This window comes from Trichechus manatus, unplaced genomic scaffold (assembly GCF_000243295.1).
Source record: "Trichechus manatus latirostris isolate Lorelei unplaced genomic scaffold, TriManLat1.0 scaffold00021, whole genome shotgun sequence".
NCBI lineage: Eukaryota > Metazoa > Chordata > Mammalia > Sirenia > Trichechidae > Trichechus > Trichechus manatus.
The window spans coordinates 12625279-12649504 of record NW_004443957.1 but is presented as its reverse complement, the minus strand read 5'-3'; the positions used below and the strand labels follow the sequence as shown (position 1 = coordinate 12649504).

The 24226-nt window shown below is 35.8% G+C and overlaps 1 protein-coding gene across 7 annotated transcripts in view; it reads left to right on the top strand.

Moving 5' to 3' along the window:
* The window catches only part of COP1 (COP1 E3 ubiquitin ligase), a 235295-nt gene that overhangs the window by 57577 nt on the left and 153492 nt on the right, over positions 1-24226 (top strand). For all 7 annotated transcript variants that reach the window (XM_004372845.2, XM_023728059.1, XM_023728060.1 and 4 more), the window contains 3 exons: positions 1273-1332; positions 2845-2921; positions 18067-18124. In XM_004372845.2, the coding sequence (XP_004372902.1) occupies positions 1273-1332; positions 2845-2921; positions 18067-18124 (195 nt within the window). The remainder of the gene's footprint in view (positions 1-1272; positions 1333-2844; positions 2922-18066; positions 18125-24226) is intronic.

Here is a 24226-nt window from a genome sequence, read left to right as displayed (position 1 = left end):
GAAATGCAAGTTAAAACTATAAGATAGTATTTTCAAGGGGTGGTATTTCGTAGTGGTTAATAGCATGAATTTTGGAGCGAGAAAGCTGCCTTGATTTGAATTCCAGTTCTACCACTTACTAGCTGAATGATTTTGCCAAATATCATTAACCTTTCTGTCCCTCATTTGGAAAACCCTGGTGGCATAGAGGTTAAGTGCTACGGCTGCTTACCAAAAGGTCAGTAGTTGGAATCCACCAGGCACTCCTTGGAAACTCTATGAGGCAGTTCTACTCTGTCCTTTAGGGTCGCTATGAGTCGGAATCCACTCGACGGCAACAGGTTTGGTTTTTTGGTTTTTGGTGCCTTGTTTTCCTAGTATGTAATAGTACCTATTTCATACCTGACAATAAGCATTATATAAGTATACATTGCTGTTGTTTTAAATTTTAAAAATTGCTTCAACATATCTGGTTAGAGTAAGACAGCCATTTATGCATCCTGGTGACGGAAATTTAAATTGTACTGTTTCTGGAAAGGAATTTTGTGTTATATAGTGAAGGCTTTGTAGTTCTTTATTTCTTTTGATTGAATAATTCCATTTTTAATAATCTCTTAATAAAATCTGAAGTGCTGACTGATTTATGTTCCAGAATCATTGATGATAATTTAGAAACAACTTAAATCTCCAGCAAGAGGGGAGTGGTTAAATAAATTTTTGAATGCTATTCAACAATTAAAGTATCTGCATTTAAATGGCCTGGAAGGTGATTATGATGCAACAGGCAAGATATAAAATATAAAACATCTTAAGTATTTTTTTAAAATCCATAAGAAGGAAATATTAAGATACTAATTTGTGATTGCTTTTGATTAACTCTCAAAGGATTTAACCTCTGAAACTATTTTTGATTTATAAAATGAGTAACAACTGACATGCTGATATTTTTTGTTGTTTTTGAGAATTAAATAAAGTAATATAAAAGTTCTTTGGATACCATGTGTTTCTATTAAGTCACTTCTTGTCATTGTTCATGTTTCATATTTTTATTATAAAATCAGTCCCTGTTGTAGTTACATTGTGCTACTTTAAAGATTAGGGCTCCGCATTTAAATTTTTGACACTGGACCTTCTGGTGCTTTTTTGTCTGTGGTTTTTCATTCCTACAGTTTACCGTTAGTACCCCATTTTCTAGAAATTGTTTTCCAAATGTAAAGTTATTTTATGATTGTGATGATGCTAGTATGGTTTGGTTTAGGCTTTTTTTTTTTTTTCTCTCTCTTTTAACTACAGCAACTGGAACAGATCCAGAAGGAGTTAAGTGTTCTGGAAGAGGATATTAAAAGAGTGGAAGTAAGAAATCAAGACATTGTTGCAACTCTAGCAATTTTTAATTTTCTTGAAATTGTCACTTTAAGTTGCTGCATTAAATTTATGAGATTGGCCTTGCTTCTGAAGAAAGTAACAGATGTTACTTTAATTTTGAGACTGCATTTTTTGTAGAAAAAGCATTCTGAACGCTTTCTTGGTGATAAAATGTAGGTTTTTTTAAAATAGTATTTTATTGCCATAATTTTTCTTGACTAGATTGAAAAAAAAATAACTTTTTTTTTTGGAGTTTCATTACATTAACTCAAATCAGTTCCTACCAAAACCTTCAGTTATTACCATTAACATGATTTGTGGCTATTCCATTTTTTTATTAATTAAATAATTTTTACCTATTCTATGCATTACTAAGTGCTAAGATAAATTTAAAAAGAGCTATGAGAATATATACCAGTATTCTAGTAGTTTATAGTATAATGTAGTTTACTCACAGAAATTCATGGGAGGATCCCTGGGAAGCTCACAGGATATTATGACACGAGTTTAGTGCCTTCAGCTACATTAATTTTAGTGTGTGTTTTTAATTATTCACATGTTATAATTTTCTCTTGCTGATATGTAGAACATGTTAAATGACATTGTATTTTATATGTAGTGGAGGTTCAGTATCCCATGTGGCATTCCTAACTTTGTTACTACTGTATTTATGTCACTTGCTTGGCCATATGAATGAGCTGATTTTTGATTAGCCAGAAATAATCCTCCCTGATTAAGCATCTTTGGTAGTATTTTAAAATTTACTGTGTTTCTGTTAATCAAAATGTAGTTCATATAAAAGGAGATTAGGTTGTCAGTATGATTCACAGGCATGATTTATGCAATAATAGTTTATCAGGGGGGCTTCTTTTGGGTTAATAACAAAAAGTTAGAATTTAAGTAATTATTAAGCAAAGTTAATATTTGAATCAGAGTAGTGTTAACTTTTCTTTATGTTTGTAAAGGATATTTTTAAGTTAGAGAATGACATGACATGTCCTCTGTTTTTTTTTTTTTTGTATTTTAAAAAGAGTTGTACAGGATGATCCAGTTATCATTCTGTCATATTTATCTTAATATTTAGCAATGACTATCCTGGCTTAGTGATAAGGAAAAAAAAAAAAAGCCATGACTAACTTTAATTTCCTGGCTTTATAGTCCACTGTTGTATAATTTACTGTACATTTCATTTAAAATATTTACATTTCATTTGTCTTTTTGTGCTTTTGATGACTTCATTAGTGGTAAACAATTTTTATTAAATACCTTCTAGAGACATGGAGTAAGAATTTGTACCATCCAAAAGTCTTGTCTGTTAACTTTTCAGATATCCTTTCTTTTATACTCTATAGAGAGGAAGACTTGAGAAATTTGAATGTTGAAACAAAAAGGGGATTGATGAAAACGTAGGATTAAAGGAATATAATGTCATATCTCTTTTTGAGGTACATAGCTTCTGTTTGGAGTATCTTCTATAACTCAAAGTATTTGTGCTTTCAGGAAATGAGCGGTTTATACTCTCCTGTCAGTGAGGATAGCACAGTGCCTCAATTTGAAGCTCCCTCTCCATCACACAGGTACAAAGCTTCAAACTTATAATTGCTTAGGATTTATGTTATAAAGTGCACATATGGTACTCTTCTTTAGGTGCCTTTTCCATGCAGTGTACAAAACCCCAGAGAAATTACTTTTGATCATGACCTAGAAATGAGATTAGATGGTCCATCTGTTTATTTTTTTTAATGCTTTGAATTTTCATGTCAGGAGCAGTTAGTGAGTGGAATATTATAATATTAGGAATGCACAGTTGGATTAAAATTAGGTGAATTTCTTGAAATTATGGTAGCTTTAAATATCTTGTGGATGGATTAAAGTCAGATGATATAAATCTATAATTTGAGGCAATAAAATGGTAATGTCAGGGAAAAATGTGATAAAGTAAAACCCTAGATTTAAAATGAGGGCATTAGACAGATCTCTTAATTTAAATCTTGGTTTTGTTTTTTTTATAACTCCTCATACTTACTCTATTATTAATTAAGTCTTCCCTTCTGTGTCTCCTGTTACAGCAGGGAGTATGTGTGGGTCATTTAGTACTTGTTGAAAACAGCAAATATCTTTGATTACTTCTAGGTCTAAAACTCTCTTTTATGATATGTGTATCACCTAAATTTTGAGTTTTGTACTTTTATGCTTGACACGTTCAAGGTAAGAATGATTTTACATGAAGTCATTTGTTTTTAACTTGCCAGTCAGTTTAGGATAAGGGTTCATTGGAACCTCTTCAGACAGTTTTAAAATAGCATGTGATTATCAGGCAGCCCAATGCCAGTACAAGAGATAACATAGCCTTCAGAACTAGTATCAGTTCAGAAAAGCTATTATGGATCTAGTTGGTATGCTGTGTGAGGGAGGGTGGAGGGAGGATCTAGTAAAGAGTATTCCTGGGAATCTTGGTATTTTCCCCATCAGCCATGGTATGGAGAATTCTTGTGAGTTCTCCTTGATTCTGGGGTCACTTAAGCAGTGTAATTCAGCTTGTTTTTCTTCATTTTTTTTTTTTTGAAACAAGAATGGCTAGATCGGTGAGATATTGTTGTCTTTAAATCTCACGTTCACTTTGTGATATATATGGGATCTTTGTCAATGGAATATTTATTAGTGAGTGTAGGGAAGTATAAGACAAAAAAATTCACTGATAAAGTGAGAGTTACTATGGTCATACCTCTCTGTTTATCAGCAGCATTTCTTTCTATCTATGTATGTCATCCAGGTCTTTATTACTCAGACTCTTACTGATTGTTAGATTTTATAAATGTATGACAATGTGGTACATTCATTTAATTGCTCTATTTATTGAATGGAAACCTTGGTGGCATAGTGGTTAAGGGCTACAGCTACTAACCAAAAGGTCATCAGTTCGAATCCACCAGGTGCTTCTTGGACACTCTATGGGACAGTTTTACTCTGTCCTGTAGGGTTGCTATGAGTTGGAATCGATTTGACGACAATGGGTTTGGTTTTTTTTCTGTTTGTTTATTTATTGAATGCCTGTGATGTGCTAGGTACTGTTCTAGGTGTTGAAACTAGTTGTGAAAAATCTGACAAAGTTTTTACCCTCGGGGAACTTACCTTTTGGGGAGTGGGCATTAAGGTTGGAGAGATATTAAACAAGCAAATGTATAACATAGTAGTGGTACATAATATATAAATAGTATAGTAGGAAGAATGACATGCAAATGGTTTTGCAAGGGGAAGCTTTTTTAGTTTGGATAGTTAGACTTCTCTAAACCAAAAACCCATTGCTGTCGAGTCAATTCTGACTCATAGCGACCCTGTAGGACAGAGTAGAATTGCCCTCATAGGGTTTCCGAGGAGTGGCTGATGGATTCGAACTGCTGACCTTTTTGGTTAAGAGCCAAGTTGTTAACCACTGTGCAACCGGGGCTTCTCCAAGGCGGTAATATTTAAGCTGACACATGAATGAAGTGAAGAGTGTATATGATGGAAAGTCATTGGAGAGTTTTCAGCAGGATCCAGTTTAGATTTTAAAATGTTTATTTGGGTTCCCGTGGAAAAACACCAAGTTTCCCAGGAATAACTCCTTAACTAGAACGTCTCTCACCCCTCCCCTAATTGGTGTACCAAATAGAGAAGATACTATCTCTGTGTCTCTCCTACCCCTCACTCCTACCCCTGTGCTGTTGGAAGCAGGTAGAAAAGTTAGGAAGCTATTGCAACAGTCCGAAAAAACCCAGCCCGTTGCTGTTGAGTCAATTCCAACTCATAGTGACCCTATAGGACAGAGTTGAACTGCCCCGTAGGGTTTCCAAGGAGCACCTGGTGGATTCAAACTGCCAACCTTTTGGTTAGCAGCCGTTGCTCTTAACACTATGCCACCAGGATTAGAGAGGAAATGATGGCTTTTGGATCAGGATTTTATTGATGGAAGAGGTGAGAAGTGGTTGTATTATAAAATAAAGCAGCAGATTGTAAAAAATATAGGATTTCATGACATATGTGAAAACGTTGGAGACGTTAGTGATAAATTACTTAATAGCTTAGTATAACCTGGTCTTATTCTTTTATGGTTAGCTATAAACGTGGTGTGATGAGAAACGTTCTTGTATATATGTATTTAAATTTTATTGTGGTAAAATATATGTAATAAAAGTTTACCACTTTAACCATTTTTAAGTAAAATGCAGTGACATTAATTACATTCTCCATGACATTGGGATTTTTTTTTTCCCTTAGTCTTTAAATTCTCTTCAAAGCCGTTACCAGTAGCTTTCCTTTAAATTTTTAAATTCTTTTCATTGATGTGATTTCTGTATTAGAAGTAATTGTTTCATAATTGCTTTATTGTTTGTCTTTAAACTAAGCAGATATTTCAGAATTGTCAGTTTTTAGTCTCTTTGTGTTTTCTGAACTTTAAAGAACTTAGTTTGAAGATAATTTATTACTTGAAGTTTTCTATCTACTTGGCTGGATATGCTTTGATATGATCCATGTAGTCACTGGAGTTACATTGGGAGAATAATTTTTATTTTCCTAAAATAAAATGGTAAATCAGTACAAATAGTAAATAACATTTTCTGATCTGGAATCTCTCATCTTTAAAATCCTTTTACTGGTAAGAGATTTGCTATTGATCATAAATTCATTTTTTTAAAAAGAAACATGCATAAATTTAATTCTAAAGTGCTTACTAAAGTTTTCTGTGGTGGTGGAATCCAAAACCAAACCCACTGCCGTCGAATCGATTCCGACTCATAGCAATAAATAAAATATATAGGTAAGAGTTTTATGTAAGACACTTTTGCTTTTATTTAACTCTTCTGTCAGACATTTTTGGATTTACCTTTTGTTTCTGTCATCTTGGTGACAGTCCAGATGAATCTGAGTATAGGTATAATAGAAGGGAAAAGCAAGTGGTCACTTTATGGATACTCCAAACCAAAACCAAACCTGTTGCTGTCGTGTCAATTCTGACTCATAGCGATCCTGTAGGACAGAATAGAACTGCCCAATAGGGTTTCCAGGGAACACCTGGTGGATTCGAACTGCCGACCTTTTGGTTAGCAGCCGTAGCTCTTAACCACTAAGCCACCAGGGTTTCCTTATGGATACTAGGAAGCTTTAACTGTTGTGGTGGTTATAGTTGTGTGCCCACTTGGCTGAGCCATGATCCTCAGTAGTTTGGCAGTTATGATGTAGTAGGTGGCTTTTTTAATGATGTAATCAACTCCATGATGAGATCTGATACAATTTGATCACCTCCATGATGAGATCTGTCGTGAGCAGCCCATCTGTTGAAAGGGAATTTTCTTAGGGGTATGACCTGCCTCCAGTAGAGGTAGACTCTCTGGCAAGGCTCACTGGCTTTTGCTTGCTGTGGATCCTGCAGCTGGCTCCTGTCCATCTGACCTCCAGTTCTTGGAACTTGAGCTAGCAGCTTACCTGCTGTCTTACCTGCCAATCTTGGGATTCATGGGAGCCTGTGAGTCAGAGGCCTTCTGTCTGACATTTCCATCTTGAATTCGCCAATACCTGCTGCTACGTGAGTCAGGAAAAGCCTCTAGCCTGACCCATCAACTTGGGATGTTCCAGCCCCTACAGCCACACGAGCCATTTCCTTCATATAAATCTCTATATATACACTGCACTGGTTTTGCTTCTGTAGAAAACCCAACCTAAGACAACTGTTACTACAAACACATATGTAGGATAGTCATTTAATACTTGTGAAGTTGTATACTTTATAATTTGACTGAGTAAACTAATGAAAACCAAAGAACTTGATATTGCGTAAAGGCTTTAGGACTAGATTAAGCAAATTCTTTAGCTCATCCACATGGCTCTATCCAATTATACTTACCTGCAGGCATTTAAAAGAAAAAACGAGTGCACAGAGTCACTGTACCAAAAAGAATTGGTCGCTAGTCAACCATTTCAGGAGGCAGCATATGATCCAGAATCGCTGATACTGAAGAAGTTCAAACTGTGCTGAAGGCATTGGCAAAAAACAAGGCTTCAGGAATTGACAGAGTACCAAATGAGATGCTTCAATAAACAAATGCAGTGCTGGAAGTGCTTACTCTTTTATGTGAAGAAATCTGTTCCTGTTCCAAGAAAGGTGATCAAACAGAATGTGGAAATTATCGAACAACATCATTAATATCACGTGCTAGCAAAATTTTGCTGAAGATAATTATAAAACGGTTACACCCATACTTCAACAGGGAACTGCCAAAAGTTCAAGCTGGATTCAGAAGAGGATATAGAGCAAAGGTTATCAGATGAATCTTCACTGAAAACAGAGAATATCAGAAGGATGTTTTAAAAACCAAACTCGTTGCCATCGAGTCAATTCCGACTCATAGCGAGATGTTTGCCTATGTTTTATCAGCTACATGAAGGCACTCGACTTTGTGGATCATAACAAATTATGGATAATGTTATGACAAATGGGAATTCTGGAACACTTAATTATGCCCATGTGGAACCTGTATGTGGATCAAGAGGCAGTCATTTGAACAGAGCAGGGACATACTGTGTAGTTCAAAATTGGAAAAGGTATGCAGCAGGGTTGTATCCTTTCACCTTACTTAATCCGTATGCTGAACAAATAATCTCTGAAGCTGGACTATATGAAGAATATGGCACCAGGACAGGCAGAAGACTCATTAACAGCTATGATATGCAGATGACACAACCTTTCTTGCCAAAAGTGAAGACAGCTTCAAGCACTTACTGATGAAGGTCAAAGATTACAGCCTTCAATAAGGATTACACCTGTGTGGATATGTGTGTGTGTGTGTGTGTGTGTGTGTTTAAATCCTCACAACTGGACCAATAAACAGCATCATGGTAAATGGTGAAGACATTGAAGTTGTCAAGCATTTCATTCTTCTTAGATCAATAATCAATACCCATAGAAGCAACAGTCAAGAAATCAAACGACATATGTGCTGGGTAAGGATCAGCATGAATCTAATCCCAGTTGCCCCCTGCAACACACTCTCTCTCTGACCCTAGCCACCGGAGCTAGGTTAGAGGTCACAAGTTAAAAGAACACCATCCTTCAGACTGCCAGATAGGTGGATGTCAGCCATAAGTTTGGGGAGTCCATACAACACCCCAACCTTGTCACATGCTGGTACCAGTTCAGGGCTAGTTTTCTGTTTCTACTTCAAGATGCCAGTCGTAAGCTTGGGAGTCCACACAAAACCCTTACTTTCTGACCTGTTGTCTCCCATTGCCCCTTTGGATTTGTTAATTCACTGGCACCGCTCACAGAATCATGGAGAGTATACCACGGTTATGACTACAAATTTATTATAGCCAGAAGGGATACAAATGAAGGGACTCATAGGGTGAGGTCTCAGAGGGTTCCCAGCATTGAGCTTAACACATCCAAGGGATTCACTCCCTTCCCGAGAGTATGTGTTCTCAGCAACCAGGAAGCTCTCTGAACCCTAGTGTTCCAGGCTTTTGTCAGCCAATCCTCATGATAAACTAAATCATGCCTCCTGAGGCTAGTTGATATTTGTTGCCCAGGTGAATGTTTTTGGTCTGGCCAGCCCCCACTTGCCAACACAAATTCTCAGGTATGGCCTGGAAGTCCCAGACCAAGGCACCCCAATTACTCCAATGATTATTTCTCCAGAGCTAAGGACAGAGTCCATCTTACTTGCGGTAAAGTAGGTACTTTACCCCACAGGATTGCATCAGGCAAATTTGCTGCAAAAGACCTGCTTTAAGTTCTGAAATGCAAAGATGTTACTTTGGTGACTCATGTGGCACCTTACCCAAGCCATGATCTTTTCATTCACCTCAATGTATGTGAAAGCTGGACAATGAAAAAGGAAGATCAAAGGAGAATTGATGCATATTTGAATTGTGGTGTTGGTGAAGAATATACCTTGGACTGCCAGAAGAATGAACAAATCAGTCTTGGGGGAAGTACAGCCAGAACGCTCCTTAGAAGCAAGGTGGCGAGACTTCCTCTTGCTTATTTTGGACACATTATCAGGAGAGACCAATCATTAGAAAAGGACTCATGCCTGGTAAAGTGGAGGATTAGCTGCAATAAGGGGCTCAAAGGTACATATGTTGTGAGTATGGTGCAGGACTAGGCAATGTTTCATTCTGTTATACATATGGTTGCCATGAGCTGGAGTGGACTTGATGGCAAGTAACAACAATAACAGATATCAGCATGTGTGTGTGCAGGGAGAAGGGAGAGTGGGAATGAGTCTTTGGTATGGTGGATAGAGAGGGACCCATCTTCCTTATTCTTACATATTGGATTTTTGGCTGGATGTGGTACCTGGCTAATGTTGTGTTAATGTCTCCTTCTTCACATGTTTATGCTGAAGTTCTTGATTCTTGGCGACTGTTATTGTTCAACTGCTTTATTTTACTTGGGAAGATAACTTTTTTACAATGTAGGAATTGAAGTGTTTTATGGTCAAATTTAATCTGTACAAACTTACGCTAATTTGTGTATTTTAAGCAGACATTCCTGCAAAACTGAAGTTTTCTGTATAACTTCATGTTCCTTATCCAAGAGGAGAGATTGTAACAATATAAAAAAGTCTCCATACACAGGCTAACACCTTTCTTTTCCATGTCTCAAAGATGAGTGATTACAAACAGATTTAAGAAAATCTGCTACATTTGCATTGAGGACTTTTGAACATAAATGATGTTTTGCTGTATTTTAATGAAGTTTATATATGGTGTCAGACAAATATTAAAACCAATTGATTATTCTATTGCTAGGTGTTATAAGGGCTACTTGTCTTAACTCTGACCCTATTATACCACACAGAGGAGTTGAACTCTTGATGCCATGGGTAGTGGAGGCCATTGAAGAATCTTAAGGAATTTTAAACTTGTGCTAAAACAGAAAAGAAACTTACTTGGCAACAATATAGAGGGTACTCTTCATGTATGTGTAATTTCTCATTAAAATTAATAGGTAATAGAAATGTAGCATGTTACGAAAACATTTCTTGGATCAGTGTGGTTCCCTTTGTTTAGAATATTTGAAGAATTCTTCAGTTATTCAGCCAGTATTTGGTGAGTACCAGGCATGTATAAAGCACAGTTTTAGGCCCTGGAGATAGATTTGTGAGTATGACAGACCCCAGAACTCTGCACTCATAGTAACGTGGTCTTAGGATGGAAAACAAGGTATTCTGGCCAGTAGATTATTCTGTTTGAAATATATGTAGTAAACTTTTCAATTTCAAGAATTATAGTTCATCAAAATGCATTTTACTCCAAAACTCTATTAATTATATTTGATTAGTAGGCATTCCAAGATATATATAAAAAAAAAGCACCTTTGAATTCTTGTTATAAACTGTAATTATCTCTGCTTGATGAAAATATTAACGGTCCATTTACATTCTGGAATCTAAGGTCTGAAGAGCTCAAATTTCAGTGTGCGTAAGCACCAGCTAAGATCTTGTTTGAAATGCATATTCTCGAGCCCTATCCCCAAATTCTGATTCTTTAGACCTGAGTGCGTCCCAGAGATTCAGATGGAGGCCTGTGAGTCATAATTTTAAAAATACAGTGACACTAGTGAATTTATCTATATTATTGACATGTTACTTAAAACAAAAACCTCTAAATTAGACATGCTTATTTACACATCCTTTTATTCTATTCTATAAATGAAAGCTTGAAAATTCAGTATTTAAGTTTTATAACTATCTTTAGCTAATATTGTCTTATGGGGAAAATAGGGTAAAGATTTCTATTTATTTACTCTTTGCCATGTAAAGTTACATATCATTATGTAATATCTTTAAAATACCTTAAATCAAATTCCTGGGCTTGAGAGAGCCAGAAAGCTTAAAATTAAGTCTCTGGAAAGGAAGTAAATTATTGGTATTTATCAGCTGTTCCAGGTGATTCTGTTCGTATACTTTGATCAGATCCTCCTTTTTTTTTTTTGCTCTTTCAAGTTGGAGTCATACAGGAAATTCTTCACCCCTTTGATTATTATAGGTGGACTTTGATTCTGGGATATCAGGGATAGAGGAGAGAAGGGAAACCAGAACTGTATATGGTAACCCTGGCTTAGATATAAAAACCAAAGAACCCACTGTTGAGTTGATTCCCACTCATAGCAACCCTATAGGATGGAGTAGAACTGCCCCTTAGGGCTTCCAAGGCTGTAATCTTTGTGGAAGCAGACTGTCATATTGTTCTCCCATGGATCGGCAGGTGGGCTCAAGGTGCTGACCTTTCGGTTAACAGCTGAGCACTTAACTACTGTGCCACCAGGGCTCCTTGGCTTAGATATAAGGATAACTGTACCGATGGATAGAATTTCATATGCCAATACCATTTCCCATTTCCCGTATTTGCTGTCTCTTCTCTGCCCAATTCCCATGATATTTTCCCAGATCCCTGTCACCTTTGAATCTTGTTGTTGTTTTCAGAATGCTTCCTCTAATTTTCTTCCTTTTAGAGCCTTTTTCTGAGGTTATTTCATATAAACTGGCCAACAGTTAAGCACTCCACTAGTAGCTGAAAGATCGTCAGTTTCAACCCACCCAGATGTTCCTCAGAAGACATATCTGGTTATTTGTTTCCAAACAGTCACAGCATTGAAAACCCTGTGAAGCAGTGCTACTCGGCACACATGGGGTTGCCATGAGTAGGAATTGACTCAACAGCAACTAACAACAACAGGTTTTTTGTAACCTTAAGCGTTTCTAGCAACTATGTTGTTGTTTGGTTCCGTTGAGTGGATTTTAACTCATAGTGACCCCATGTGTCAGAGCAGGACCACCCTATAGAGTTTTCCTGACTGTAATCTTCAGAGAAGCAGATGACCAGGTCTTTCTCCCACAGAGCTGCTGGGTGAGTCCCAACTGTAACCTTTCAGTTAGCTGTGGAGTGCTTAACCATTTGCACTACCAGCATTCGCTGTAGCAACTGTAAACCAAAACTAAACCAAACCTGTTGCCATCAAGTTGATTCCGACTCATAGTGACCCGATAGGACAGAGTAGAACTGCCCCATAGAATTTACAAGGAGCAGCTAGTGGATTCAAACTGCTGACCTTTTGGTCAGCAGCCGAGCTCTTAACCACCGTATATTCGCCTCTGTGAATTACAAATAAACTACACTCTATTCCATCTCATTGAAGAGTGGTCTTAGAATTATAAAGTAGTAAAATAGAACACGGGGCCCTGGTGGCACAGTGGTTAAGAGCTCAGGCTGCTAACTAAAAGGTTGGCAGTTAGAATCCACCAGCTGCTCCTTGGAAACCTTATGGGGTAGTTCTACTCTGTCCTATAGGGTTGCTATGTGTCAGAATCGACTCAACAGCAACAGGTTTTTACAGGTTTAAAATAGAACACTTAGCCTAATTAACTGGGATTTTCTATAGATTTGTTGGAAGTATAGCAGTGTTGTCAGTCTTATTTCTTTGAGCTTTTTCTTTTCTGCTGTTGAAATTCTACCAAGCAAAGTTGTTTACTTCTAAAGGCAGTAAACCAATAGATTTAGACCTGTTTCATCTTCCAGAAAATTTCCATCATATTTAATTTTTAACACTTGCTGGCAGTAACTTTCTCCCTAAGGAAACTCCTCTTATAAAGAAAACTTCAAAATGAGCTGCCTTTTGCTGTTCTTTTTCAACTTCAGGAACGTTATGGTATAGTAGATTTTTAAAAGACAGTGTAAACATTAAGTTCATTTAGTCCCCTGGTCAGCCATATAACTAACTGTTCCTAACCATCTACTAATTAAAAGAGGGGCAAGATGACGAGAGGGTACTGGAGAAAATTTTTCCAGGGTTCTGAAACACTGTGACAGCTCCTGTTCTTTGAAGAATAAATGTAATCTGTGTCTTTTCTCTAGAAAGTATAAATCTGTACTTGGGAGCCCGATAATTTTATTATTGAACTAACCTTGCATTCCTGTAGTATACCCAACTTTGTATGACGTATAGATTACCAGACCTCTTTTGGAAACCTTTGAGGTTGAAGTGTTCCAGAATGCAGATATTTTTTCACTGATACAGTACATATGACATATAACTTGCTATATTGCTGGAGGAGTCAGAGGTGATTCCCCAAAATCAAGAACATTGTTATTTCAGCATTGAAACTTACGAATGTTCAGAGTTAATAGGGTAAATAAAGATAATAAATGGTACCAGGTCTGTTTAGGTCAAGTTTTGCCTACAGATAAGTTACAAAAAAGTGTTCAGTTTCAGAGTGTCTAGTTTTAGGAACTGAAGTCTTGTATGATCTTGTTGAGCCCAATATTTTTAAAAACCAAACTATATATTGTTAAAAAGACCACTGAAATCATCAGTGTTTATTTATACAATATTTGTCTTGTTGAAATGATTTCAAATACCTTGAGAAGAGTAGTAGAACTATTTTCAAAGAGTTCTAAATAGTGTATGAGAAAAGATTCCATGTTCATTTTCAGTTAGATTTTGTATATTGTATCGTAGGATCCTCATAACAAATCCCATATACTAGGTTTTATTACCCTTTTAGTTTTTCACATGAGGAAATTGAGTCACAGAGATCAAGTAATTTGCCCTTCGTTACACAGTTAGTATCATAACCAGGATTCTAATTCTAATTCTACCCAGGCATTCTTACTCCAGATTCTATAAAGCTTTGGGAGATGAGAGAGTTGTACAAACCATTACAGACTATTGAGAATAAAACATTAAGAAGATAAATAGAAACTTTTCATTCAAAAATGGCAAGGTAATGATTCCTCAAGAAGAGAAGACATAGGTCACTTGGGCAGTCTTACCATAAGAATTCTGCAGCTGTATTGCCTGGGTACCAGTTTCACCTCCACAACTTATCAGCAGTTTGACCTTAGGCAAGTTTATTAACTTCTGTACACCTCAGTTTTTCTCCTCCGTAAATAAGGATAATAATACTTGTCTTGAATGATAAAATACGATAATACATTTGAAGAAATGAGAATAGCACCTGGCATATAGTAAGCACTCAGTAGGTGTTAGTTATTGCTATTATTTTTGTTGTTAGTAGACAAGTTAGTTACATTGATTTTGGATGATTTGTTTGACTATTGCAAATGTTAAAGGGTACATGGAAAAACAAAGAGATTGCTTTCTAATGCCTGTTAAGGTATCTGCAAAATTGGGGCCACAAGATTTTTGGTTGCTTAGTAAATGGGAGGTATGAATTTGAAATTCAGTGCTTTTAAAGGTAATAAAAATACACTGTGATACTCTGATGTATTAGAGAAAAAGTTAAGTAACTGATGGAAAAGCATTGAGAAAAGCAACTAATTTAGCTCTGATAGTTATAGCAATAGAAATTACTCAGTGGAAGGGAAATAAAACAGTGACAAACTTTATCAAAAAAAAATAAGACCATAAAAAAATGATTATTAAAAATTTTTAAGTCATTTTCAGGTTACTTTTTGCTTAGTTTGTTTTGTTTTGGGAGAACTGTGGTTCAATAGTTATATGTAGAATACTGGAAAGGAATGTTTTTGCCTTTAGCCACATATGGTTTATAAAATGTAAAAGTTTATTTTTCTCTGTCCTAAGTTTATAATAATGAAAAAAAAAATTGGTGATAGCAATTAGTGTAATTTCTTGTGTGTAGACAAATTTTTTAAAGCAATTTTATCCCCTTATTTAAAAATCTCATATTTATTGTCTTTATGTTCATCCTTAAGTGATCTCAGTGTCTTATTTGCTCATAGATTTAAAAATTCTCCTTATAATTTAATTTAATTAGCTAATTCTGTGTCTACTAAAACATAAATAAATGTGAATCATCCTTTTTCAAATAAATGCCCAATCTGAAATGAGTCATCCTGTTATTTTTACCAAGATACCTATGCATGATAGATATAGTTTATATATGAAATTGGTTTAACAGTCTGTCTTCCAATTGCAAAGTATAACTTTGCTTTTGGAGGCAAATAATTTAAAGTGGGAGTCATTTTGTGACATCTAGTTGCATTACTGAATTTCCTTTGTGCCTTGGGTTAACAGCGGTATAGTTTTTGTTTGTAGCTAAGCTTCTCATTGTCACCAGCAAGGACATTAGGAATTATTTTGTCTTATTTTCCAATCTTGATAAAAAATTTATTAGTCCTAAATCAGTTTTAGTTACCATCCTGAAAATTTCTTCTTGCCCTTGCCATTTATTGATGTCCTTATTAAATTTTTACAACTTACTGACATTTTTTTGGAAGACTTGATAATTCTGTTTTATGTTTATAGGTGGTGGTTTTTCTCTTTTCTCCCTAATATATGTCTATGAAGTGGGTTAGGCTAATAGAAGAATTCCCTGCTCTTTAGTTAGTGTACTACTGTGAGGAGAGTTCTGATTTATTAAAATTTTAGAAATTTGAGTTTTTATGACTAATTTTGTGTTATTAATAATAGAAGCTAAAATTTATTGTATGTTTACTATATTTTGGCGTTATACTGAGAACTTTCCATACATTATCTCATTTGAATCTCACACCTCTTTGAAGTGTCATCCACATTTAATAAATGGGAAAGCTAGAGGCAAGATGAGATTAATAACCTGCCCAGAGTCATTTAGCAGCTAAGTAGTGAAATTCAGACCTACTCTTGTTGTCAAGGTCTGTGTTCCTAAGAGTGCCTTTCACAACCATTTAGGTTATTGGAGTACTAATGTAATGAATGATTTTGGGTATTTATAGAGAAAGAACCATTTCAGTCAGTATCCTCAATTGCTTAAATTTCACTAGGGTAGATGATAATGTAAACATGTTTATAGTAGAAATAGAGAAGAAGAATATAAAAAGAGCAATAACTGTTGATTTATCATGTTTGATATGTATGTCATGCTAATTTCAGGTGTTGATAGTTTTTTATAGGCTAATTTATTTTATTCAAAAATGGGAGATAGGATTGATTGGAATGGTAAGATAGAATTAACAGGAAGAAAAGATAGTATGGAGGTCTAGAGCATTTTGCAGGGCTGCATAGGAGAATGCAGAGAGGATGTAACCAAGAAAAAAGAGCCAACACAAGAAGCAGATTATGTTTGACCAGGGCAGCGGAAACTAGTGTATACGTTTTTGGTAAGGAAAAAAAAAAAGTTATTTTACCATTTATTCCATTCCTTTGATAGTTTTCTTTCACATGAGGCTTTATCATATAACATTTTAGAGCTGGAAGGGATGAGGAGACAGTTTGCAGATGAAGAAACTGAGACTAATGATTATAAGGTACTTGTCCAAGGGCATGTGACTTTTTAGTGGCTAAGGGAAATCACTGTAGTTCAATTCCAGTTCCATTCTGTTCAGTTCAGTTCATTTCTGTTCACCTCTGTTCAGACACCAACTGTAAATGTAGTATTTCTTCCTCTGACCATAACCACCAGAGTTAGATCAGACCCTACAGGTTAAAGGGCGCGGTCTTCCAGATTGCCAGGTCTGTCCAAGACCTCAGATGCCAATCGCAAGCTTGGAGATCCTCACAACACCTTCACTTCTGGCCTGCTGGCTACAAATTCAGGGGTCCCTTCTACCTTCTCAAGTTGTTAGCCATAGCTTGGAGGTCCTCAACCCCCCAACCTGCTTACTTCAAATTCAGGGGTTTCCTTTACCACCTCAGGATGCTAGTTGTAAGCTCAGATGTTGCAAAGAGGTCCCACTCACTTCTGACCTGCTGGCTACAAATTTACAGGTTTGCTCTATCCCCTCAGGATGCCATCAATAAGCTGGGGTGGTCCCCAGGCCTACCTCACTTTTTATCTGCCAGCTCCCACTACTCCCCTGGGTTAGATAATTCACTAAAATGACTTAAGAACTCAGGAAAACACTATACTTAACGATTATAGTTTTATTATAGCAAAAAGGATCCAAATGAAGAGACTCTTGGGTGAGGTCTGGGAGGGTTGCTGATGGAGACCTGTTTCTCAAAGAGGGATGTGCTACCCTCCCTGAGCATGGATGTCTTTCATCAACTAAGAAGCCCATGGAGATTCAGTATCTTTTGTTGGAGGTCTCATTATATAGTCATGATTGACTGAATCATTACCCCAAGGGATTGAACTCACCCTTCAGGCCCCTCCCCCCAGTCATGTGATTACTATCACCACATGGATCTTTCTGGCCTGGCCAGCGCCCACCCCAAGAGTCACTTCTTTAGCATATCCTGTTACGTGTTATCTGAAGCTCTCATTGAAGACACTTCAATTACTTGGAAAATCCCAAGGATTTAGAGGTTACCTCTCAGGAATCAAGGACCAATACCATGTTCTTTGGGCAAAGTTAATTATAAACCCCACAGTGACATAGCGGGGCCTGTTAACATAGATTTTGATTACATACTTGCTATTTCCCTAGTACTCTAAGTCCTCTTTTCCTTAAATAACATTCCAAACAGCTTATTAACTTATCTGAAAATGAAATAGAGGCAAATACATCTGTGTATACACCTGCTTTTTGCATATTCCCTGTAGCCATTCTTTCTTGGTTTGTAAGTTTGAGGTGATGGAGTGAAGGGGCAAATTGCTTAAATATTTGCTGATTTTTGTTTAAGAGTTAGGTATTTATTCGATGTCTAATTAAATTATTGTCAGTAAATGTTTTCTTTGCTTAGAAACTAGAAATGTTTGGTTTTTGTATATTTTAGATGTAGCTTTTCTGTTGATAAAATAAACACTAAAATCACATTTTTCTCTCTTTATTTTGCAGTAGCATTATTGATTCCACAGAATACAGCCAACCTCCAGGCTTCAGTGGCAGTTCTCAGGTAAATGATATTTTTAATGGTATATTTTAGTGGACCATAAGTATAATCACCTGAGTTGTAATACAGTGAATTACTTTACTGAAGTGTCCTGTCATAAAGATATCTGTTTCGAATGTTGTGGCATTGATTAGGGCTTGAATAGCTCTGATGCATAATGGCAGAATGCGCTATTTTTTTGCTCATCAATGATAAGAGTCAAAAAAATAATATATTGGCAATATTAGCCGTTGAGAGGAAGAAAATACTTTAAGAGAAGATTATGAATAATCAGAGCATGATTTCTCTTGGTGATATGAAAGCTGCAGTCTGTTAATGAATCACCCATTGAAACATTAAGCTTTTCTGTAGAAAGCTGACTACACACTTGAGTAAAATAGACACTAGCCTCACCTCTCTTTTAATTAATTGCATGATTATTTTGACTTTCCCTCTCTTTATCTATGACTTGGGGGTGCTGATATTTGTCATACTTATTTTTGAGGACTGTCATAAATTTTCTAAAACTTTTTATTTTGAAATAATTTTGAACTCAGAGAAAAGTTACAAGAATAGTAAAAAGTATTCCTTTATATCCTTCACCCAGTTTGTCCAAATGTTCACATTTTATCACATTTGCTTTATCGTTCTCATTCGGTTTCTCTTTTCTACATATGTAACCCGTTGCTGTTGAGTCGATTCCGACTCACAGTGACCCTATAGGACAGAGTAGAGCTGCCTCATAGGGTTTCCAGGAAGTGGCTGGTGGATTTGAACTGTTGACCTTTTGGTTAGTAGCCTGAGCACGTAACCACGGCGCCACCAGGGCTTCTCTACATATATACACATGTAATTTTTTTCTTTGAATTGAGTAAGGCGCAGACATAGTGCCCTTAACGTCTAAATAATGCCCCTAAACCTTTTAAAAACAAGGACAGTATTTCATGTAACTACAATCCAGTTTTAAAATTCAGGAACTTAACATTGATACGGTGATGTTATTTAATCCCTAGATCTTATTCAGATTTTATGAACTGTCCTAATATCCTTTACAGCAAAAGAAAAAAAAAAATGAGACATGTTTAATGCATATTCATTTGTATATTTATGTGAGAAGACATGAAATTTTTTTTTTTATCAAAATGACTAGTAAATCCTTTTGGATGGTATAGTTTTATTTTTCTTTTCCCAATACTTGGATGACTACCACTTAAAGTAAAGCATTTAAAAAGAAAGCTATAGCACAGTAAACCACCTTTAAGGTAAAATAAAGGTTAATTATGCGAATGAATTTAAAACACGAAAGTAGTACACAGGCATGACAGACTGAAGAGGGTAGACTGAGGACACTACTCCTTGTCCCTCTCATTAAGCTTTTGTACCCAAAACAATACCATTTTGAATTCATTCAAACATTGTACACAATTCAGGTTAGTTTCATGATATTCTCTGGTTAAAAACTGTTTTATTGAATCTATTAGTGTATTCTTGCCTAAGGCTATAATGTTGAAGTATTACTTCTAATAGTGTATACTGTTTAGTGTTGTTTTGGAATGAAAGTCAGTATAGTGGAAAAAAAAGAATCATCAACAGGCAGTATAATTTTATAAGACCCGTTAGGATAGAAAGTTGTTAACTCAAAATTCGTTATGTGAGTTAAGTCTATACACTACTCCTCACTTGTTATCTGACATTTCACATGTACAATAGTAAAAAATCTACTATCTGACTATTTTGCACATTAATGACGTACATCCGGCAGTAATGAACGCTGAGGTGCAAAGCGAGACTAACGCTGTGATGGTTAAGGTTATATGTCAACTTGGCTGGGCCATGATTCTCAGTGGTTTGGCAGTTATGTAATGTAATTTGGCTGTTATGTAATGATGTAGTCACTCTGCATTTTGTGATCTGATGTGGTCATCCTCCATTTTCACATAATGCCATTTTCACATGACGACCTGGTCTTTGGAACCTAACCATATTGTTAAGTGAAGAGTGGGTGTAGCTGTAAAAGGACATCAACCGTGAGTAGGATCCATGCAGAATTCTCTAATACCTTTGAGTTCTGAGAAGCAGTCTGAAAAGCACTGTATAAGGCAGCATCTTCATTATGCTGAAACAGCTGAGTAATTGCTGGATGGTAGGTGAAACCAGATGGAATCTGAACCACTTGCAATCTGATTGGGATAGTCTGTGTTAAATATGGAATATGATTATTTGCAGTTATTAAAATCACAGGTTTTTAGAACCTTGTACTTAAATTCACTATGGAACAGGTTTGAAATAAGATTTTCATAAAACTGATAATTTTCAGGACCATTAGTCTAAATTAAACCATGTATGACAAATTATCTACAGTATTCTCAGTACATATATCATTCAAAAGATATTTTAGTTCTTATAGACACTGCTGGGGACTGTTAAATCACCATTTATGCAAATGCTATAATTTGTTCTTTGGTGGAGGTGGACAGTGAAAACATACACCAACTGATTTTTGTGGTCACCTTTTATTAATTTCTTTGTTAAAGATTTACAGTGTTAAAAGAGCACCAAAAGGCTAAAATTTAAGGACAGTTAAATGTATTTGACATCATAACCTTTTAATGCTTATTTAAATAGAGTTGCTGCCTGCAAGTAAGTCTGATAAAGTAGGAGGGCAAAAGAATAAGATGAATTCTGTTTTGTCAATAAGGATTACTTTACATTGTCTAAAAAATTGGGAACTGAGATATTCTATATTGTTACTGTGAACCTAGACAGACCCACGTGTAACATTTGAATAATATTCAGCAATGATAGAGATTTGGCTTTGGAAAATAGTTAAAGCTTTTGTCTTTATATGCATGCATGCATTTGGCCTATTTTTTTTTTTAGTAGTAAATTCATAGATTGATTTTTATCTATTTTTGAACAGTCATGAAAGCACTAACTTCATGTGTATTTTTATAAGACATAGTGGGTGGGATACATCAGGAGAAATTTTAAAGTCTTTAATTGACAGATACCTTAAGAACTTGAGAGAAAAGCAGTCCTATCTGAAAACTGCCTTGACATTCACAACGAGTCCTTGGTGTTCTCCTTTTGAATATAAGCAATCTCACAGAACATCAGCTTCAGACAGGGCCACTCTTTGACCTTGATAATGTGAAATAGAAAACAAGATCACCCTATAAATTTGTCTAAGCACACGCACAAACAAGCCCACTGTGCAAAAATAGCAAACACCTCTCTATCCTGGTTAATATGATTATGTTTCTTTACTTTCTTTATCCTTACTGTAGTCTTCTGTCCTTCTAGATAAGATCTGTTAAGATACCCAGTCATAGAAGTATCCTTGTTTCCTGATAGTATTCAGTCCACAGCAAAGACTCATTTACTTGAATCTTCTTCCAAATCACTTAACATGAGCCTAAATCTCCGAAAGCCATTTCTGACTCTCTTACTGAGACACCTTTCTTACCTATAGTGTGCCGTCTACCTCATTGCAATGAGTGAGCAGTATATAAAATTTGTTGTATTCCTATTGGTCTTTGGCTGGAGGGCATTGACAAACTATAGATAGAAGAAGAAAAGGCTCTCTGTTACCGTTTATTTAACATTGCTTTGCAATCTAGCAAATCGCATGAGGTAGAAAATAATAGAAATTGAATCTAGAGGAAAAATAAAAATCAGAATAAATATCTGTGGTTGTTTTAAAGTTTAGCATTTACTATTATGGAATGAAGGAAACTTCTGGATTGACACAGTACACTAATATACTCCCAACCCCTACCCACATGAAATCCCGTTGATACATTGCTTTGTTATCTTCTCTTGGAAAACTTAGAAGAATTTATCGAAGATAAGAAAATAAGGGAAGCCCTGTCTAATCTGTGACTCATTGTATGCAGAATAAAAGCATGCCTAAGGATTTAAAGGCCTGGTGATCTACTTAAAAAAAATCAGCCTCTAAAACCCTATGGATCACGGTGGTTCTATCCGCAACCGATCATGGGAATGTTGCAGGACTGGGCAGCATTTTATTCAGCTGTGCATGGGGTCACCGTGAGCTGACTGGCAGCTCACAACAGCAACAAGGATTAAATAGTCTGGATCACCCAAAAGAATCTGACTGCAGCATCTGCTAGAGGACACAGTAGTTGTTGAGGAGAAAATCCTACTAGTATTTTTATGGGGTGGAACTGATATTGACATATTGAACTGAAGGGCTTACCCTTCCTGGCTATACTCTTTAGAACAGGCAGGCCTAGAACGAACCGACATATGAAGGATTGAAAATAGAGGAATAGTTGAGGATAAGCCCCACAAATGTAAGCCAAATAGCAAAAATCCCAAACAAAACAAAAACTCCAAAAGCTCAGATCAAAATAGAATAAAACGTAAAAGCGTAAAATTTTTCGTGTAGATAAAATGCACACCTCCAAAAGCATTAATAATTTTATATGCCATATTATAAGGCATTGGTGTTTATATAAAGTAAAACTGTTAAGAATAAAGAAAAAAATCGATGAAAACTTAATCATGGTGGAAGATTTTCAAGTGTAGCTCGAGAAATAAAGTAGTTAATAGTAGTAGTTAGGTAAAATTTATTTTGTGCTTATTATTCATAGACACTGTTCTAAGTGCTTTACATGTATTAACTACTTTAAATTTCAAAATTACCCTGTGAGTTAAGAACTATTATTATTTTATTTTATTGAAGAAGAAACTGGGGCATAGAAAAGGAAGTTGCCCAAAGAAGCAGCTAGTAAGAGGGAGGAGCTAGGATTTTAACTCAGGAATTAATGGCTTCAGAGCCTGTACTTTTAAATACTCATTCACTCAAACTACAGAGTTTTTAAAGTATCTTCCATTTACTAGGCACTGTTACAAGTTCTGGGGATACATCATTGAACAAAAGTTTAGCAGACAAAAATTTCTGCTTGTAACCAAGCTTCCAAACTGGCTGGAGAGATACTAATAGTAAACAAAATAAGATGACTTTTGAACAAAGAGGAAGTAAGGGAGCAAGCCATAGGGAAATCTCTTGGGAAGAAGTTCTAGGAAGAGGGAACTACAAGTACGTACACCCTACAGTCAGAACATGCCTGACATGGTCCAGAAACACAGTGTGGCTGGAGAGGAGTGAGCAAGGGGGAGAAAAGTAGAAGATGAGGTAAAAGTAACAGAGACCACTTCATGCAGGGGCTTCTTAAGCCATTATGAAGACTTTGGTTTTTCTTTGAGTGAGATGAGTTCAGCTAGGTTTGTGTCTGTTTTTTGGTACTTGTCTCACTGTACTTCGAGACAGAGGACACACATTTTGGGTTGTTGGAGCACTTAAAAGAGTGAATTGATTCTAAAACAGAACAGATTGTACCACTTGCATTCTTTGAATCTGAACCTCAAATAAATAAATGGATAGATGGTAATCTGGAAAAACTTAAACTAAACACTCTTCTGGATACTTTTGTGTCATAGAGGAGTTCCAGATGCAGATACAGCAAACAAAAAAACAGTAGTAGTTGTGAAAACGTTACATATCAGAATTTATGGAATATGATGATAGGTGTACTCAAAAAAATTATAGCATTAAATACTTTGTTTTTAAATAAGAATGAAAGTAAATGTACTAGACATTCAACTTGAGAAGGTGGGGAAAACTGAATATGGTAAGTGTGGAAAGACAAGTACAAGAAAAATTGAAAGTGACCATTATCATGATATGGAATAGATTAAAATAATTAAGGCAGTCATGATGTATACTAACAAAAATGGCAGTCTTAATGAAATGTTTAATTTTCAAGGAAAATATAAAATATTAAAATAGATCAAAGCCATTATTGAACATTTTGAGTAAACCAATGATCATGATTATTAATTTGACTCCGATAAAAAAGTCTCAAAAATATTTTTTTTATTTTTAATTTTTTTATTGTACTTTAGATGAAAGTTTACAGAACAAATGGTTTCTCATGAAACAGTCAGTACACATATTGTTTTATGACATTGGTTAACAACCCCACGACATGTCAACACTCTCCCTTCTCGACCCTGAGGAACTTTTTTTTGGTGAAAATATACATAGCCAAAGTTACACCATTGTGAAAGTTTCTACATGTACAATTCAGTGACATCAAT